This window comes from Aythya ferina (genome assembly GCF_964211825.1).
Source record: "Aythya ferina genome assembly, chromosome: 1".
Lineage (NCBI taxonomy): Eukaryota > Metazoa > Chordata > Aves > Anseriformes > Anatidae > Aythya > Aythya ferina.
The window spans coordinates 143754930-143776072 of NC_140296.1; the positions used below are offsets into that span (position 1 = coordinate 143754930).

At 41.7% G+C, this 21143-nt stretch overlaps 1 protein-coding gene across 5 annotated transcripts in view; it reads right to left on the minus strand.

Annotated features, from left to right (window-relative positions):
- CAPRIN2 (caprin family member 2) overlaps positions 1–15553 on the minus strand; it is a 37636-nt gene extending 22083 nt beyond the window's left edge. For 2 of the 5 annotated variants that reach the window (XM_084505867.1, XM_084505865.1), the window contains exons 1-10: positions 15464–15553; positions 14454–14716; positions 12558–12620; positions 8876–8962; positions 6772–7010; positions 5293–5375; positions 4072–4233; positions 3531–3574; positions 1346–2182; positions 451–492 (exon numbers count right to left, since the gene is read on the minus strand). In XM_084505867.1, the coding sequence (XP_084361993.1) occupies positions 451–492; positions 1346–2182; positions 3531–3574; positions 4072–4233; positions 5293–5375; positions 6772–7010; positions 8876–8962; positions 12558–12620; positions 14454–14702 (1806 nt within the window). In that variant the 5' untranslated portion in view covers positions 14703–14716; positions 15464–15553. Of the gene's footprint in view, positions 1–450; positions 493–1345; positions 2183–3530; positions 3575–4071; positions 4234–5292; positions 5376–6771; positions 7011–8875; positions 8963–12557; positions 12621–14453; positions 14717–15463 lie in introns of those variants that run through there. The other 3 variants (XM_084505869.1, XM_084505868.1, XM_084505866.1) reach the window with 3 other exon arrangements.
- Between the last annotated feature and the right edge of the window lie 5590 nt (positions 15554–21143).

Below are 21143 nucleotides of genomic sequence, written 5' to 3' on the forward strand. Positions count from 1 at the left end.
TACAGTCAAACAACTGATTTAATTTGGCCAAGTTGCACATCTGCACATTACCATTAAGACTCCTAGGCAGTTTGCATTCCCCTAACTGACCAGTGTTCCTTTTTCTTCACTGCATCAGAGTTCTGGCTACCTTTTAAGCCATCCATCTTCCCATCCTACCCTAAGTCAGATGCCCAGATCTCATTACAAATCACCTTGCTTTTTGCAAACACCAGAAATTCCAAAGCATTTTAAAGTGCTTAGAACTACTCCAATAGTTCAGATAATCTCAGTTACATTAAGTCTACACATAGTTGTGTGCACACCTGTTTGTGCTCAGAGTTAGTGAGAAAGCACCAAGTCTTGCACGTATTCCACCACCACCAGACATAAGGCTACTCAGCTTGAGGGTAAAGATCCAGCTGAAACACCTCACACCCATTTGGTTCCCCAGTGCTGCATGTTACCTACTCTTTTAATTTCATGTTCAACCTTCTGCTTGCGCTCCCGCCTCTAGGAACAAGAATACCCATTTTTCAGTTTTGTCAGGTTTACTGACAGGTCTTTAATCATTTGCTATGAGCAATAAGTATAAGTAATACATTTTTTTTTTCCTGCAGAAAGAAGGTAAACGTGCTAATAGCATTTTGTATGAGAATTACTAAATTCTTCATATTTTCTTCCTGAAGTCTAACTCAATGACATAACTGCACTCCTTGCTTTGGCTACCATCTTACCTGTCTTCAAGGTAAGAGGATTGTTGCTACCTGAGCACAGGTGAGACAAGATAGTTTAACATGCAGCTGGTAGCCTGCTCAGCTGCAAGCCCTGCAGTAGTTTTCATTTCACATTTCTAAAACAGACTGCAGTTAGATTTTCCAGGATGGCAGTATAGCTTATGCATTCATCTGGAAATATGTATTTAAGCCCCTGTACAGTTAGTATTGCTTGATCTAGATGTTACGTATCTCCTGAATCAGCAGCTATTTTAATCAAAAGTTACTGAAGTGCTATTTGTATGCAGTCAGACAAAGTATTTGATCCCTGGATGAGTCATACCTGCTTTGTACTGATAAGAGTAGACAGCCAATAGCTGGGGATGAGCTAAGTTAATTCTTCTTACACATAAGGCAGTTATTCAAGGCTCAAACACAGCAACACTGTGTTGATATAAAAAGCCCAGCAGACCATTTGCTATTCAAATGCAAGCCTTAGCAGAATGGAGTTTACTTCCCCCAAGAAAGAATGAAATGGGAGTCTACACATAGACCTACAAAACACAGCTTGTAAAGTCTCTCTATGTGGCTTTAGTCCAACACACGAGTGTCAAAAGCTTAGACAGGTAATACTACATATGCCAACTCACTTCTTTGGGTTCCATATCAAACTTCTTTGGCCCCATCTGCTCCTTTGGCCCAACACTTGCAGCTCCCCAGGACTTCGGAGGATTCTGTAACTGCTGTGATGACACTTGCTGCTGTCTCTCAGCTGTTTCCCAAGCCTCTCGAGTTTCCTGCTTCTTTTGCTCTGGTTCCTCCCTAACATGTGCAGCAGCCCAAGCCTTCACAGGCTCCTGCTTCTTTTGCTCGGGCTCTTCCCTAACATGCATTTCCCATGACTTCACAGGCTCTGTCTTCTTTTGTTCTGGTTCCTCCCTAGTTTGGGTCACCCAAGGTTTTGGAGGTTCCTGCTTTTGTTCTGTTTCTTCCTTAGCTTTGGTCACCCAAGCTTTTGGTGACTCTTGTTTTTTCTGTTCCTGGTCTTCCCTAACTTTTGCTACCCACGGCTTAGGTGACTCCTGTTTCTTCTGTTCCTGCTCTTCCCTAACCTTTGCTACCCAAGGTTTTGGGGACTCCTGTTCCTCTCGAACATGTGCTACCCAGGCTTTTGGAGCTTCTTGCTTCTTTTGTTCTTCAACACGGGTCTCCCAGGGCTTTGTAGGCTCACGCTTCTGTTCTTCTTCTTTAACACGAGCTTCCCAAGGCTTTGGTGAATCTGGTCTTTTTGTTTCCTGCTGCCTAACACGAGATTCCCAAGGCTTTAAGGTCTCTTGTTTCTGTTTCTGCTCTTCAATATCAACAAGCATTTCCCAGGACTTTGGCGGTTCTTGTTTTCTAGCACTCTCAGCTTCCCAAGACTTGGGCTCTTCTGGCTTCTTCTTGACAGAGTACTCTGCTTCAGGCAAATAACGCCTGTTGAGAAACTATATAGACCAAAGAAACTTAATGGCTCCAAGAAAACATTTTGCTACTACAGTTCAGGTCAGTTAAGTTAGGTCACCCAGCTACTGGAAGTTTGACTAAAAGCATAGCCTAGACAGTTTAAACACTAGCTATAGAAGTCACGTGGCCAGCCATGGATTTATCCTACAACACTGCAGACTAGTTTTTGTTGGCATGCCACAGAAGCACGAAAACAGTCCTGAAGAATTTAAGTGCCACAAAGTTGAGTGAATCTATGAACCTCATCCTCAATGCTAACTGATGTTCCTAGGCAGTGACAATATCAAGTTCAGTGTGACTTTTGTAAAGGTAGCTCTCAACCTTCTCTAATCTTTGGTATCTATCAGTCATTCTTTTGATAAGAGCAGGAGCACCATCAACCACAAAATGGGCAACGCTGGTAGTCCAGTAACATGTGTAACTGATTCTTAACTGGAGTTTAAATACTAAGATCACCAGTTTTTTAAATTCAGTACAATTGGACTTCAACTTCATGCTGTGTTTTATCAAACAGTCTGGGAGTTCAACTAAGATATACCTAAAGTTTTCCAGAGTTAGGAACAGGAAGCCAATATCTGAAGGACTATAAGTTGTATTGGCTATAGTTTTTCTGACAGTTCTGGCAAATCACCAGAAAAAAAGGTTTAGAGATCAGTAATAACATTACCAGTATGTTACAAAAAATTGTTCTAGACTACTCCCTCTAGTGAGGCATCAGGGAAACAGGCTTTCAGTATTTTAAGAACCAGTATTTCCACAAGGACAATCCTCCTCTCCTTTTGAACTAAGACTAATAGCTTTTATGCTACTGCCAGCTGAAGCTTGAGTACCTAGAACCTCAGAGTCTGAAAGGATGTTGATGTAAGCCCACACATGCTCTTGTATGCAACAAGCCTGTCTTGGGATCCTTACTTTCCTAACACAGAGCAAGATCTATATCATTCTCAATCCATCAATGTAAGTCCTCTGCAATAAGCTCAGCTTTTAAAGACAGCCTTAGTAGATAAGTATTTTCTATATATTGTAGTACAAAAAAAATAAAAGTTTCACTCTAAAGGCTGATGCTTTCATTTATTCAGAAAAGTGCCAAAGCATTAAAGTGCTATATTGCTTCACAATCTCTCCCCATTTACCCCAAATACCTCAGAAAAGCCACAGATGTAAGGTTAGAAAGGGAAATGCAACAAGGTCTGTAATGCTTCTTATGTAAGGCAACATCTAAGCTATTGTTCAGACTCCCTTTTGAAGTTTAAAGGGCTGCAGAAGTGCAGTTATATTTCTGATAAGTCACGATGCTAAAGGAAAGCAATTAGCAGTGGAGTATCTTACCTCCTGTGGCTGTATTTCAGACTTCATAAGCTCCATAAGGGATTCTAGAGAAAGGATGTTAATTTGTTTCAACTGATCAAATGCAGAGAGGCAAGCTAAACAATAGCAAGTCTTTAACTATTTAAATAGTAATACCAATCACTAAGCTTGCTACTCTGAAAGCTCAGCTTGTCATCCAGCATGAGTCATACAGACAATCTGTCACTTTTCAATTAAGTTATATATTTGCATAGGTTTACCAAATCCACAATTTGTTTTTTTGTCTGGTGTAAGGAATGTTACATTACATTTTCCACATGGAGGTTCGCTCAAAAGGTAAAAACATCCTATTATCAATTAGATTTTCTTCTACAACATTGGTTAGAATAGGGCTGCAAGCCCTTCCAGTTCAGTTTTAGTTATTCCAGTTCAGTTTTAGTTACTGTATTGAAAGCAAGCTATAGCAGAGGATTAGGTTTAGCATCAAGCTATGCAAAGTCAGTGCTCAGTTCAAGCTTATCCCAACATCATGACACAGAAATTGAACCCTGAAATATTCCACCTGTTTCCTTGACAGACTCTCCTTTTGAGATTTGTCTTGTCCTCTCAGGTTTTCTATTTACTTCTTCCAATTCTTTTACCGGCACAGTGGTGCGAGGAGCAGGAATACTTTCAAAGTAACCAGAGTCTAGAAGCTTGGATAACAGGTCCTTCATATGTTTATCTGAAGATTAAAAAGTGAAAATCCATGAAAAAATATTGAAATTCAGAACTGAGTATTTAGATTATAGATGAGTCTACTTCTTCTTTATATAAAATTGCAGCTTCTTCAAGTTCTTGCACATCTCACCAAGCTAGACAAGTATTTTAAAGCAAAGGTATTTGTTACTGATCTACATATTGTAGCTGAAAACATCTTTGCATTCTAGAGGTAAGAGTGAAGCTTATATTTAAATGCATATAAAATATTAGCAGCAGTTGGTTGCATTATCTCCCACATGCTTAGGAAAGGATTTAGTCTCTACAAACTGAAGTGATGATACTAACAGCACATTGTGCAGACTTCAGCATAGATTAGACCTATACAAAGTCACTATGAAACTGCCCTGCAGGCCCTCCTCCCATTGTTAATGTTTTGGGAGGAAAAACTGAACTGCAAACAGGAGCAGGGGAAAAGCAAGCAATTGCTTCAGAGCTTTTGAAACTGTATGTTCTTCCATCTGTCCATTTAGAGTCCCCCAGACTCTGGTGTGTTTGGTAAGAGGACATTTTCAATAGGTCATAATGGAAACTGTACTGTGGATTATCAGAGATCCCAGCAAGTTTCACTAATGATTATCCTTCCTCAGTGTGGTACACCACACTATATTCAGACAACATAGCAGTATATTCAACTAACCATTGCATGGCTGAGAAACTTTCCAGTCTTTACGCACTTACACATAACTACTCAAAGAGCTCCTCATCACTGGTTCTATAAGGTATTCATGCATGAGCTTTTGAATTACTACATAGTAATTCCCCAGAAGAATCTAGACATGTGCTGTATATTCTGGGACACCTACAGAAGACAAGAGTTTTATTTCTCCAGGGAAAGATTACTACTTCATTGTTACTGACATGTACTCACAAGCAAAATCTAAACAGTAATTCTTCCTTGGAAAGAATTACACACAACACTTGAACGTATATGGAAGGCTACTAAGTACTTTATGTTGTTTTAAGATATTAAAATAGAACACAAACTTCAGATGCAAGTTATTTCTCTAGATCACATACTCACATGTTGTTCCAACAACAGGCTTCTCACTGCCTTCTAGAAGGTCCCAGAAATAAAGAGATGATTGTTCCATCTGATCTTCAACACTAGAAGAATCAACAATTTTACCAGGTGGAGTTGTACCCCAAAATCAAGTCTTACAGTATCCCCATTATCCTTAGTTTTAAGGATAGTGAATGATGTTTAGCCTTCTGAAATACGACATTAAACAATGAATCCTAAAAGCCCATTATCCACTATGGAAAACATTTGATCTATATTTTTTTTAATCTGTGCATGATTTAGCCTAGCAAATTTAAGTTCTGCTGTTTGCAATTGCAACAAATTAGCCTAGCACTATTCCACAGTGCTAGGCTACTAGCCTAGCACTCATCACAGGAATGAGTGGCTGGACATCAACACAGGGATGTATGGCTGGACTTCCTTCCAAGGCAATCCCAAACTCCCAGACAGGGAAACAATTGCTGTTTGATCAGCTGATCACCTTGTTTGTTTATTGGACACACGCAGGGGCAGCCATCAACAGCTCTAGCCCTTCTGCTTTGGCATAGGCCCACAAGCCACCCCCCCCCACACACTATTGATTTTAAAGTACAACAATACAAAACTTAGCATCAAAGTGTTATGCCTTTTGTGGAACTGTAGCATACAACGAGAATTAAACTAGAAGTTAATTCTCCACCAACATGAGACATTCCTATTATGCATTCTAAGTAACTGTCTTTTAAAAGTTCACTTCTTAGAGCAAGGATAAGGATAGTTTAGCACATGACGAGTAGTTAAGAATTTCAAACTTATGTTTGAATAGGGAAATAATTACTCTTTTCCATAAAATATTTCAACTTCCCACCTAATAAGAGCTTTTCCTATGTTTACATAGAATTCACTGCACTATCCTGACACAGTCAAGCTAAATATTATAAGCACTCATCGCACAAGCATGATGCCAAATTAGTACTCCACACCACAGCCAGTCACCTTGCAGTGAATGACATACAGTGCTAGGATGTGACAAGTTTTAAAAGCTTGACCAAAGCCTAAGATAATAGGAAGAGAGCCTCAGGGCTACCTTAGATTCCTTTATTCAAAAGCAGCATCTCAGTCACCACATGAATGCAACAGGGAACACAGATGTCCCGTATTTACTACACTTCTTCATTACACAAACAGCAAGACCTGAGGGAAGCACCACGCCACCAGCTTTCCTGCTTATGGTATTACTGGAATGCCTCCCCAGGGCCCCACAGCAAGACAAAACATAGCAGGGTTTGTATGTAGTTTGCACAACTGGGAAAGTATGCAGCAGCTTTCTTTTAAGGCTGAGTAAAATATTTTTGCCATATTCCTAGTCTCAGACTAGAGCAAATATACTGAATATAACTAATTAGCATCCAAAAACATATTTCAAGACACGGCAGTGTTAAACAGAGGACATTTACTGCAGTAAATGAAGCATGCTAATTAGACAAATCTTCAGCTTACCTCAAGTTCTCATTTCTTTCTGGACATGTCAGTTTTGCAAATCTTATGAGGTAGTCTAGTTCTTTAGAAGGCAAGTATATTGCACCATTCACACCACCTTTGAAATCTTTCTGAACATGCTCTTGAGTGAAGTTCTGCAGCACATACTGGACTTGAAGTATTGTACGCAGTTTTTTCTTCTCTGCTTCAAGCTTCAATAGACTCTCTCTTCTTTGAGCCTTTCTCTGTGCTTTCAGCAGCTATTTCAACACAGGAATTCAACAGTTAAACACAATGGTTGAATAACAGAGTTCTATAATATAATGCACCAAGTTCTAGTATTGGTCATCCTTCTTTGACAAAAAAACTAACCTTGGATAGATGGCAAGCTCCTAATTCTTTCTTCAAATACCCAACCAAGACCTTCCAAGTCCCTCCTCTGGCAAAGCTCCCTATTTCTCCATTAATTCTCTATAGATTTTCATTAAGAAAATCTATAGCTATTGCTATAGATTTTCTTACTAAAAATCAAATTTAGTAGAGTATCTGAAATTTCTTTGCAAGATGTGAAAGCATGCAGCTTTTTAGAACACACTAAGGGACATAAGGACACTGTTGCCAGAATACCCCCTAGCATTCCAGTAATGGGTGTTTGCTGTAGAATCCACATTGGCCAAGGAAAAAAAAATATTAACCTTTGAATATAGGATAAGCTCAAGAATAAGTTTAAGCTAGCAGAAGCTAATGGTAGATTTTTGATTACTAAAAACACCTGCAGGTCACACCATGTCACAAACCTTTGTTACTGATATTTTATGGACACCTACAAGCAATATGGGACAGTCCATATTTTGATGTTCAGCACAGTAGTTTGTGTTCAATGTACAGTAATTGAGTGAATCCAAAGCAGCACTGTCACAGAAAAGGCTTAAACCTCTCCTCACACAATGCAGTAAGCCTCTCAAGACACTACCTGGAATTTGGAATTACTACATGTACAAGAAAAGAAGCCTCTAGGAGGACCTGCATGGGTCTCAGTCACAGAAGCCATTTTACCAGTCTTTCAGCATTATAGAAGAAGCAAACAAAGCCAGAACAGTGACTAATTATATTTAGCAACCCTTAGATCATCTTCTTCATAAGGATAGCATTTGCCTGCGAGCCAAGAGACTAGTTTCTCTAGCAGTCAAAGAAAGCACTTGGTTACACAAAAAATACTGCCTTAACCCCTGAATAAAGTCCTAAATAAAACACTAGATCTGACTTGCCATAGTTAGAGATGACTACAGCAGAGTAAGCAGCAGAGTCCTCAGTCTTCAGTGAAGTTTTACAAAGAGCTGTACTCACTGAAGCCAAAGCAATTTAACCCCAGCACTTCCCCCCACACTGGGAACTCTCCATTTAGCCCAGCCTCCAGAACACAGAAGGATGACAATCTGAATCAGATCACTTAGATGCTTGGTGCAGTCAGGTCTTGAAAATATCTGATACCTATCAGCTTCTCTAGACCTATTCTAGTGCTCAATGACAAGTTCTAGTTCTCAGAGTGACAGTTCCCTTCCATCTAGTTAGAATCTACTATTTTATCCTGTTTTCTTCTTACCGCATACCTCGGTACAAATCCTAGCTCCATCCTTTCAATTATCTTTTTTGGGTTTTGATGGCTAATGTTACATCTCCTACCAAGTGTTCACTTCTCCATGCTTAATAAGCCCAGCTCTTCCAGGTTCTCATCACAGGGCTCATGCTTCAGTCCCCAGTAGTTCACCCCTATGCAAGGGATGAACACAGCCCAGGCACAAGCTATCAGCAAAATGGCTCATGGTTTCAAATCCAAATGAACTGGAGTCACCTCAAACACAGCCAAGCAACAACACCTCAATTTGCCTAAGTCTTTATAGTGGTACCCAGTGAATAACTACATTGTTGAGGTCAATGGTGTCCAAAGTTATCAACATTTACTGATCCGCTCAGCTACTCCAGACAGTACAAGCAGATTGCTCCCCTGAGGTCTGAAACAGACGCTTCCTATAGTCTGTGTAGGGGCATATAAATGTAGCCATTAGAAGAGCAGCACAAAGTGTGCAGTCACCTCCTGATATCATGACAAACATTTCATACTTACATCTTGGCTAAGACCTGAAAAAGTCTTCTGAAGCTCCTTGGCAAATTCTAAGTTGTGTACTACTTCATCATATTTCTCTACTGCCTCCTAAAAAGGAAGAGATAATACATTTTTAATGTTTAAGACCACTCATTGCACATCAAATACATTCCATTTAAAATCCCATTGAGAACTACTCACTTAGTGGGTACTTCTCTGAATTGTAGCTTTAAAGATACTGTCTGTAATTGGTGCTTAAATTCAGTTGTATCATTCATCCATAACAACCTGAGATTCAGTACAAGGCCAGCTCCCACCACACCATTTCATCTGTATGACTTTTCAGGCAAAATCCTGTTCAATGCTTGGTATACCAATGCCAAACAGAAAAGCTTTAACACCACTGTCACTTCATTTTTTATCTTCTTTTTTGCTCCTTTAGGTCTCAATCAAAAACATCTGCTTAACATCAGATACTAACATGAAAGCTTGAAAGGAACACAGAGGACAGACAAGTTCAGTGCAGAACCTCTACTCTGATGCTTAACTGAATGCCTCTGCAGATAACTCAAAAGCTTTAGTAAGCTAATGATACAGAAGGCAAGTCATACTTTCAGAAAGTCCTGCAAATTTGATTTCTACAAATCAAGCAGTGTTCTTGTCTTCATTAGTGGCTTTAATGCACTTTTTACTCTCTAGTGTTCAAAAAAGAAGAAAGATTCTTAATTGCATTCTGATATACCCTAGGTTTGAGTTTTCCTTTCCCCACTGTCAGTTAATTTTACAGGCCTTCTTAACAGCTTTAAAGACAACAAAATGCTGTAGCTCAGACATGCTGTACATAGCTCCATTTAGCATAAGGCATGCCTGGGAAGTAACACAGTAAATTTAAACTTCAGTTCACATGTGCTTTACACTCAGATTGGTTTATGCTCATAGCAAGACATCAGAAGTTGTACTAGCACTGGTTTGTCAGTCTACCAAAGTTCTTTCAGTGGGTATTAACATTGACACAAGTGTTTCATCATTGCAGTGAAAAATGTTTTGTCTGTCGAAGATTTGGGATATGCAAATCAGTGTGTCTAAGCAACTAGAAAGCAAATTACAGGTCGATTTGTTCCATCAGGTTGGTTGTTCAGTCACTTGTATTCACTTACTTCTAATATACAGAGTACTCGAAGTGATGCTTAACACAAGGAAGCTCATGAGTTACTGTTATGTACTCAACTAGTATTTTAAGTCAGTCATCAATTTATCAAGCACCTTCTGAGAACTAATTAGCAGGTTCACAAGTGCTCAGAAGAATTTGACCTTTAAGATCCCAGTGCCCACAGATTTGATGCATAAGGAAGATTCTGACTACCAACTTACTAGGCAGATTGCAGTGACTGCTTTTAACCTTGTAAACTCTGAAGTAATACTCCTTATCCTGAAATATCAAGAACTGGTTGTCACTGCTAAGACAAACCATAACACTGTGGAAAAGAAAATGCTTTTTGTCACATCCCTGTTATTAACATTCATTACGAGAAACAATGTTGGAGCAACAGTAAGGGAGAAAATCTGCTGAGCATGCAAAATAGTACAACATTGCCAGTGAGAGCATTAAACTTGCTGGAAGCTCCTCATTTTTGAAATGTTTGTTTCCTAAAGTACAGCTAGCACACAAACTCTGGCAGGCATGCACCATGAGCAATTAGTTTAATTCAAGTTGTCTGCAAAAACTAGCTCATCACTAGATGTACCCTGCTCCCTGTGTAGAAAAAGCAATGAAAAATATAAACAACATCAAGCTGCATTAGAGCTCCACTATACTATGGGCAGAAAAGCTTTATTTAGGCAAATGACTGAACTATTAACCTGTGCTCTAGTTTCAAACTACCAGGTCTCAGTATTTGTATATGCATTGGAAATTTGCATATGAAAGGTATGCATAAAAGTAGCACTCCTGTATCTGAACCACTGAAATGAGGGCCTTGACTAGATTAAATACTGAGTTGATACATCCTTTCACAACAGTTATCTGAACAGTTTGGATACCAAGTCACTTCACTAGCAAGGTTGACCCTCATTTTCCATTTCAGAAGCCTGAGACGTCCTAGAAACTGCAATGAAAATACTTGATACTTAAACGTTAAGCTCAGTTGGGAATAGTGAAAGCCAGTAACCACATTCACATTCTAAAGTCAATGCTGCTGAATGCATCTGCAGACAAAAACATTTACAGAATCCTTTGCCTCATTAGTCCCCTACATCTTAATTTCACTTTCATCTGTTGACTTATGATAGCCCAGAGTATAGACTAAACAAAGTCACATTTCAGAGTAGCTTTAAAACACATAGCTTGGATTAGCCTTGAACAAGAGAATACTATTCAGTAGTCTTATCAGCAGAAGACAACTAACATTTGGATCTGAACACAACAGCCGGCTCTTCTAAAACTAAACCTGGAGTCAGGTTGAACTTAGAACTAAGATAATCGTCTCACTCCAAACGATCAGATTTAGTACTCTTGCACTTAAAGGGCAAGAGAACACATCAGATCCCATAATTTAACACTTAACTATCATGTACTCTAACAGGCCTATTCTACCTTTAAGCAGCACGTTATTTCTGCTCTTATCCCCACTATTGCAAGTTATTATTTACAAATGACTTCAAGTAAGGATATTTATGCTCTGAGACTGCTGTATTACAAAAAAGTTAAGCCACTGAATTATTTTTCCAGCTGGCCAGTTTGCAGGATCTAGTACTGGAACTCCAGTGACAATGCCCTTTTTCACAGGACTCTTCTTAAACATGTCTGTGAAGTACTTCTGAAATGACCAGGGCAATAAATCTTGTGGATTGTGTAGCATCCTGGTACCAGACACTTTAACAGCAATAACTTCCATGTTGCAGAAAGTTGCTTTCTGCTCTAGCATCCATTCAAGTCCAAGAGAAATAGCCAGAACCACTATTTTAACACCAGGCAAGTTTAAACTCACTTCGTGAATGCACCACATTTATTGATTAGTGATCTTGCATCTTGGCATTCCAAACTCTAGCAGTCTCGGGTACAAAACAGACATTATTCTAACAGCATTTGAGTGCAGCAGTAACTCCCAGCCATCTAATGGCAGCACCAGGACAAGGTAGTTTTCCCAATTAGGTCACAGAATCATCTAGGTTGGAAGAGACCTCCAAGATCATCTAGTCCAACCTCTGACCTAACACTAACAAGTCCTCCACTAAACCAGTAATTCATAGCTAGATGATGGCATTTAAGCCTTTCAGTCCCATGCAGATTACACTAAAGTCTTCCTTTTACCAACAAGGCCTTTATCAATTATACTTCAACAACTACTGACAGCCAACAGCTGTGTAACCATCATGCAATTTCAAGAAACACCTATTAATGAGGCCTTGAGGTCTGTTCTAACACAGCAATGCCATGTAGGTAAGCTGCATATGAACATCTCAAAGAGGTATAGGAGCATGAAGCTGAAAAATGAAGCTGAAAGCCTACACAGCAAAGATAACTCACCACTCAACTAAGTTATCAATAGCTGACCCCATTTAGTTTTGTGACAAATACCATTTAAAAAGTCCGCATGCACTGCTTCTGTAAAACTGTACCACCACCTTTTTTGGCGAGCTAATTGTTCTGGGATGTTTGTTTGAAGGTTTTAAGTCCATCCACTCCCACATAAAGCAAGCTTACCAACTGGTCTTGATTGAGAGCTTCTCCCTTCTTCAGTCGATCTTTGTAGTCTTCTAGCTTAAGCTGTAAAAAAAAAAATCAAAGTCCATTTTTATATTGATTTCTAATGTCAAGAATTGGTTATGAGTGAAGTTAAATATTTTATTTCAAGAAATCTGCATACTGCAGCAAAGTAGGAACTTTTCTACTGCTCATTTTCAGGAGGAAGTAACACAGATTTTGCAGTATCAGTCTCCAGAGCTACCTACTTTCCCCCCTTCAGTCTTGCATTTTTACTTTTGTTTCATTTAAGAAATAACACATTGACTCTAGACCTTTAAGAGGCTCCAAGTACATCCCGTGTCCTTATTTGAAAGTATTGGGCATTTAGTTTTTTGCTGCAATTTAGTTATCTTACACTGGATAGAACAGTTTTACTTCATTTCCTGCTGTGTGTCTTCCAAAATCTGAGATCGTTTATATCAAAAAAATTATTGCACTGTTTCCTAAGAAAATGGACAACTCAACTAGAAAACAAGTTTTATTTCTAATATACTGAAGCAGTCTGTAATAGCCAAAATGAAGTATGCAATACTAATCTTCATTAAACAGAAGAAAAATGGGGAGTTGATTACCACAAAGTTAAACATTGTTATTTAATTTGTGTATCTGCCTAGACAGGCTTTAGTGACACAGTATCTAGGGCTAGGAATACTTTCTATCATTCTAGCAAGTCACACTTATTTGCTGGTGAGGCCATATTGTCTACACTCACATGAGCCAATCAAAAATACTGGAGAATTTCACAGCAGTACGCTTCCTTGGATGAGTTAGAATACAGCAAAGTTGCTTAATCACAAAGGAAACATGCTTATCTGAGATTATTCAGAATTGCAGCATGATGCATGACAAAAGACAGCAGTAATACTGCATGCCCTGCAGGAGGATCAAGTCCTATAACCATATAGCCTGAAGTCTGATCTAGATCCCTCTTCATCTACCCAAAAACGTAACATATAATCCTTTTCAAACACTTACAGAATCTCAACATCCATACAATTCTATTACTTATAATCCTGACCCAATACTGAAAGCAACAGCACCATCATTCTTTCAATCTTATAGAAAAGTGCATCTTCCCAATTAAAAATCTGGCACATGCATAGCTTTCGGTCACCTACCAGTCAACTGAAAAGTCCTAGAATACAAAAGCCTGAACAGCTACAGCGACAATATTTTAGATGTATAATTACCTCAGTACTTATTAACACCATTCCCTTAAAGAAGGAACAGTTCAAAGTCAGGAGAGCAGGTTTGGGGGCTTTCTGTATAGAAGTCTTATAGTTAATAAGATTTGTCTATAGATATAAGATAGAGAAGTCAAAGAAGTCGATCTATGCAAAGTATATAGCAATACATATTTAATAAAATTTGACATTGCTATTAGCCAGAGGAAACACTGCTGCTCATTTGCAATTTTACATATATCTCTACATCCTAATATTAGATGCATGTAATCAATAGAAATATTAAGACTTTTCTAAGACTGTAAGCTAACTCAGATTGGTTCTAAGTTATCTCTGAACTGAAGCCTGCCAGAGAAGCATCCCCAATGTCAACCAATATTCAATTACCTTTGAATTACCAGAGAGCAGGTTTATAGTTAACAGCTACTCTGCTGCTTCACTGAAACAATGCTCTGCTCACACAATGTCAAATAGCCCATTTCAGAACAAGGAGAATAAAGAACACCATTTTCTACTACACAGAGGTTCAAAGTGATAAAAAAAAATATATGTTCAGGTTATTTCATGGGTTATTTAAAAATCCTTTATTCCTATGCATGCCTTGGTCCGGCTTCTGTACACATGAAATTTTAACTGCTTAAAAGCATGCCATAGCAAAGGAAAGAGTTACCTTCTTTTTCTCAATGTTCCTGATCTTGTGTTTGAGGCAGATAAGCCCATTATCAATGTAAGTCTCGTACGCCTGGGAAGGAGAGGCCGCCGAGTTGAGCGCAGTCTGCAGGGGGCTGGGGGAAGGCTGGCTCTCCCCCGACGCGTTCACCTGCTGCTTGGCCGCCTTCATGCCCTTCTCCTCCCCGTCCTCTGACCGGCCTGAAGGTGACGATGGGCGGCGGAAAGGGGCTTGGGAAAGCTGCACCATTGAAATGGATGGAGCTGCAAAGAAACTCCGTTGGCAGGGCGCTCCCTTCCCCAGTCCCATCCTTTCGCAGCAGGACCCCCACCTTTCCCTCCCCCCTTCCCCTATACCCACCTTTAGGCTCCCCTACCCTATATAGCGGGGATTTTGGCAGCCGCAGACCCCCAGCAGGGATTTTAAAGCAGGGCAAAGCGGGTGCCTCGCCCCAGCCTCCCCACCCAGCCCTCCCCCCGAGGGGATGCTTCCAGAAGCCCGGCCGCTCCCCGCACGGCTACCCCCATCCCCTACCCCCCCCCGCCCCTTAAACCAGCTTCGTGACCTTCGCAGCCACCACCTAAAGCGGCGAGAATTCAGATAAAAAAAAGGAAAATGGTTAAAAAAAATGGGGAAAAAGCGGTGCTGAGGGATGGAGGCTGCCTCCCCCCCCCCCCAGCATCGCCCCGCTGCCCCCTCAGGGAGGGGCCGGCTTTCACCTTGAGCCGCGGGGCGATGACACCACACTTCCCTCGCCCGCCGCACCGGGGAGCGGAGAAAAAAATAAAATTAAATTAAATAAAAAAAAATAAATTTAAATTAAACAAAATGAATAAAATACAACCCGCAGCCCGCGGGAGGAGCCGCTGCAAGGCCTGGCCCTGAGGGTGGGGAGGCACCGGCTCCCTCCTCACGCCTGGGTGCCGCTGAGGCGCCGGTGCCGGTCCCCCGGTACCCCCCCACCACCACCCCGGTGCCGCTGCCCCCGTCCCGGCCCCGCCGCCGCTCACCTCGGTGCCGCACACGCTCAGGCCCGCCCCGCCGCCCGCCCCCCGCTTTATATAGCGGCCGCGCACCGCCGGCCACGGGGCAAGGCGGGGCCGGGCCGGGCCCTGCGCTGCGCTGCGCTCACGCCCCCCCCCCCCGGGTCGTGTGGTGGGGCCGGGGCCGGCAGGGGGCGCGGGGCGGGGAGGGGCCGGGAGGGGAAGGGGGTGTGCCAGGATGGACGGTTTTGTAGGATCATAAAGACGGAAAGCACCTCCAGCATCATCTATCTGGTCCAACCGTCCCCCTACCACCAGTGTCACCCACTGACCATGTCCCCAAGCACCACGTCCAGCCTCTCCTTGAACGCCCCCAGGGACGGTGACTCCACCACCTCCCTGCCCTGGGCAACCCGTCCCAGTGCCTGGCTGCTCTTCCTGAGGAGAAATGTCTCCTCATTGCCAGCCTGAACCTCCCCTGGCGCAACTTGAGGCCATTCCCTCCAGTCCTGTCACTAGTTATCTGCAAGAAGAGGCCAACCCCAGCTCCCCACACCTTCCTTTCAGGTACCTGTAGCAAGCAATGAGGTCTCTCCTGAGCCTCCTCTTTCCCCAGACCAAACACCCCCAGCTCCCTCAGCCGCTCCTCACAGGACTTGTGCTCCAGGCCCCTCACCAGCTCCGTAGCCCTTCTCTGGACACGCTCCAGGGCCTCGATGTCCTTCTTGTATTGAGGGGCCCAAAGCTGAACACAGCACTCGAGGTGCAGCCTCACCAGAGCCGAACACAGGGGGACGATCACCTTCTGGTCCTGCTGGTCACACTATTCCCGATCCAAGCCAGGATGCCATTGCCCTTCTTGGCCACCTGGGCACACTGCCAGCTCATGTTCAGTTCCTTGGTGCCCTGAGGAGCAGTTTCTGGGCGAGTGCAGCCTGACACCGATTTCATGGAAAAGGGGAAAGAGGTGTGACGCTGTCATGCCTACCGTTGTTCATGAGGGAGAGGTGCCCACAGGCACCCTGTCCCTGAGCATGTGTCACAGCAGTTTCCCTGAACAGCAGCCCCAGGACAGGCTGACTTGTCTCTCCAGCAGAGGATTGTCACCTTAGTGCAGAGCCCGGGCTCCACCTGCTCACCACACGAAGCCCAGCTGCACCTTTTGATGGCAAATTTTGGGTGGCCACAGGAAAATACAAAATACCGATCTGTGCCTGTTTAAACTGGGAGGTGTCTTTCAGGCCACTGCAGGGCTCTTTGAGGAGACTTACAGGTCTGCTCGTTTTATGTAAATAAAGATGTGTGTCCTCTGTAAATGAAAACCAATCACTGAAACACTTAATAGCTAGCAAAGCCCTTAAATCCAATGAATATAGACACTGAAGCAAAGCAAACTTTTGTTAATCTCTAACGATGACATCAGTGCCACACAAGGTATAAAAGGAGCAAACACACCTTTCAGAAAAACCCAGAGGATTAAGCTGGAATTGTTTTCTGTGTTTCTCTTTTTGTGTCCCTTAGCACAAAAGCAATAAATAATAAAGCAAATTCAGAGGGAAAGTGATGAAAATAGAGATATACATCAGTAAGGAAGGATTGTAAAGAGAGGCTTTACAGAAAGGTGCTCACATAGTACACCGGATAGATGACAGAAATGGAGAAGAAGGGATCATATAAAAGAAAGATTGCATTTAAAAGAAAAAAAAAATGCAAATGATAAATGGTTCAGATGTTGAAGGAGACTTTACAGAATAACCCAGAATCTGATTCAGTAACACCCAGAATGGGTTGTAGCCTCCACAGTCTTGCCACTTCTGGTTTAATCGCCAGTGCAAAAAACAAAAACAAAAACAAACAAACAAACAAAAAAACCTTTATTTTTCTTCAAGTCCTAACTCCTAGAAAAAGGTCATTGTAAGTCTAGTTTGCGTGACTGTGAAGAATGCCAGTGACTAAGACAGCTTGTAAAAAGATCTCAACATGTACATAACTTCACTATTGAGGAGGATGCTAACTCTAGCATTTTGAAAGTCAACCTTCTTCTGGTGCAATGCCAGCAGCAGATGTTACCAAATATTTTTGTTCTTACAGAAGTTTGCACGCCTGCTTGACTTCGTGCCATTGACTTGAACGGGAGCAGTCAGAGTACCTGACAAGGCGAGGCTCGCTTGCTTTCCCAGGATCAACAACGTCCAGTGAAAGTCCTTCAGATATATTTCTGTTCTTTGTGTGGTTCTGTTCAAAGCTAGCACTGATGGGCTAGATCCTTGCAAAGTAATTATAAAATGAATGACCAATTAATGCATGTATTAATAACACGTCGTAATTAATGTGCAGGCACCTGGGACTATTCTATAAATCATAATTACAGCTGGCAAACTGCTGTATAGTGCATTTTTACAATTTGGAAATTCTATAAAATAGGGAAAAAATGAAAGGAGGATTCATACAGTCAAATCCATATTTAAAAGCAAAGGATATTTGAACTTCATTTTAAAACAAATACAAAACAACTACTTGAAGCTGATGCTATTTGTACATGTACAGTATACATATGTAATCTCCAGAATGCCCTAAAGAGAGTTATTAATGGTCCAAGGTCAAGAACATCAAAGCTAGGAAATGCCAGGATTAAGAGCAGCCTACATTAATGAAACTCCGTTTTGCAGAGCCATTCTGAGATCATGTCTAAGTAGACGATCATATAGTATCACAGTCTAGCCACATACAGATCAAATAGATCTCACTGTCCTAGGCTTCCAGTATTCCCAACTCTGGGATTTGTGTGTTTTGCTCCAGCATCTGAAGGGGATTGCTCTTTAGTGGCTGAAAAAAAAAAAACACCACATTTTGATCTTTTTTATGTTCAACTGATTCTGCTCATCCCCTCCAACCAGGGCTGCCCTATTTTTCTCCAAGTCCCAGTGGTTTATCTCACTTGCATTTTTCTTGCCTTCCTATTTCCACTCGTGTACCCCAGGCTCAGTCTTTCTGCCCAGGTCTGCATGTTGCCCACATAAAAGGCTCCTGTGTGAAGCAGTATGTCCTTCACACACACAGAATCAGAAAATACAGAGTTGAAAGGGACCCACAAGGATCATTGAATCCAACTTCTGGCTCCACACAGCACTACCTAAAAATTAAACAATATGATTCCAACCATTTGCCCAACCACCACCAGTTTTCCTTAGCTGCCACAACCCTTCCTGCTCCCCGTGTGTCCTGGCTTCCAGACCCAATCTGCCTCTCTCCAGAGCCAGTGAGCCAGCACCCATATGGCCATGGTGGAGACTGAGACCAGGCTCCCAATTTCATTCACTACCATCCTTTTTATTAGTGTATTGTGAGGCCCCAGAAAGTAAACGGGTATGTAGAATAGGATCAGCTGCTGGCTAACTTTAGGAAAGCCATACAGTAAATATGTTGCAAAGATTACACTGCAATGGACTAGAGAAACCTGTTTCAGTCTCAAAATGTCCCTCAGAAAGGTAGACCAAAGGATTTTAGAACCAACAAGGGATAAATCAGTAGGATCTGATAAAGAGGAATATGAGTCAGAATTACACCCCGTTTATTGGAAGAACCTGGAGGATCTTAGGAAATGTGTTGCTGCAAGTCTATGCCATGCTGCAAGCGGTTTTTCCATGTACACCTTGTGGCTACCTGTCTGCTTTTCAGAAGTCAAAGCCAAGGAGCATGGTGAAAGGATGCTTCACTTGGTGTCCAGTGTTGCATCACATGAGCTGCTGCACTCCCCAGTGATTTCAAACTAACTTTTGCAAATGTTTCCTAAAGACACAGTTCTGTCTTTTCTCAGCCTGATCCTCCCTTCACACCCTTCACACTCCAGCTCCTCGTCTCCTTGTCTTTTCTTCACAGGATCCTAGGTTCAGGTTCCTTGGGTAAAGCCTTTTTCTCCTTCCTTTTTTACCTCTGTGTTCAGTCCTGCCTAGCAAACCGATTCACATCCCTGCTGTTCTTGTGCAGCCGGTGCCAGGGCACCCTTTCCAATTCCCAGCCAGTTTTAACATCACTCAGTCCTAACCTCGCCAGAATTCTTGATTTTGTTGACTCTTTTGCATTCCCTTCATTATTTTTTTCTTCCGTTTTCTGCATTTTCATCAGACATTTCATTCTTCCGTAATGTTTAAAGGAAAGAGGAAAAGGAGCTCTGAAAGCAAGCAGAAATCATTCTCCTGCCTGGGAGCAGCCATTACAAGCTTAATCAAATTCTCCCTCCATAGCTCCAGGACAAACAGGGTATGGTTAATTAAAACCCATGTTAACATGTATAAGATCTGTAAGGCGGCGGAGGTATGCTCACTGGCAGAAGCATCTTTGGAGAATTTACAAGCTCAGCTGAATAAACTCTCTGTGGAATATGTGCCTGCGTGTAAGCATATTGCACAAAAGCCACTCCTTGAAAACCAAGCTGAAATTCCTGTTCCCGGGCCGCAGGTTTCTGGAATTTCAGTGAAAGTGCAGAAAGGCCCCTGTGAACTCTGCTGTTTCTGTCTCCTTCCTGAGAACAGCCAACCCCAGGGGTCTCAGCTCAGTTTGAGGCAAACACCTAGACTGGAACATTTTGTTTTGAACTGAAAAAAAAAGCTGCTGAAGTTAAAACAAATTCAAAAAATAATAATAATAAAATGGGAAGTTCTGGACAACCTTGGTAACAGGAGGGGCTAGCTGAGGAGAAAGAGGTTGTGGTTCACGTGGTGAACAGCAATGCCTGTTCCTGATAGTTTGGCAGTCTCAACTCAAATTTGAAGTCTTAACTCAAGACTTCAAGTCTCAGCTGCAAAAGAGCAGGCACTCGTACTGCATTTCCTTGTGGGTGCATATATAAAAATTTCAAAGAAAAATTGTTATTTCCAAGGATGAGATTAAAGGAAACATCTGCCCATAAATGCTTAGCAATAGGGACTGGCAAATGGAAGTGGACTTGCCACTTGTGTCAGCAGCATTGCTTTCATTGACCTGATGAAAAACTTTTGCCTACTCATAAGCCTTGCAGGCTGCAGCTCACACCTGTGCTTGTTAGTTTTCCAGCTAAACCGTCTCCAGAGGTCATGTGCAGGAACCATGCAGACTGTAAAGCTTTGAAAGGCTGCTGCACTCTGTGGCGAGGACCACCTTCATTTTCAGGACAGGAACCTTACGCCTCTGTTTTCTGTGTTTCTGCCAATGGGCATATGGGCAAGAAGATGCTTAACCCAGGTGCACAGGAGATAAAAGGGAGGAAGATAATATATGGGATAGAAAAGTAGTTTGAGCACTAGACTGCTGGGGGAACCTTGTAAATTTGAAATTTAAATATCAGCAAGGATGTAAAATTAGGGACTTAAAGACTAGAAAATTGTAGAATCCTTAAGATTTATCAAAAAATAACATAAATAATTAATAATCATAATAATAAAACACAAACATTTATAGTGTTATTTTGTGCATGAAACCCATCCCTTCCTTCTGTTTTGTTCTGCACCTGGTATGGATGTGGCCTTACAACAAAACCGATTGTGCATTAAAACAGTTGCTGAGTGCAGGATTCGTGCCTAATTTTTGCTGAATTTAGAAGACTTACAGTGAATAAACAAGATAATTGCGGGAAAAGATGGCTTTATGGATATTGCAACTGAATTTAGGCTACATTTATTCCCATTTCTACTACAGACCTTTGGAGAACTTTACATGGACATGATCCCCA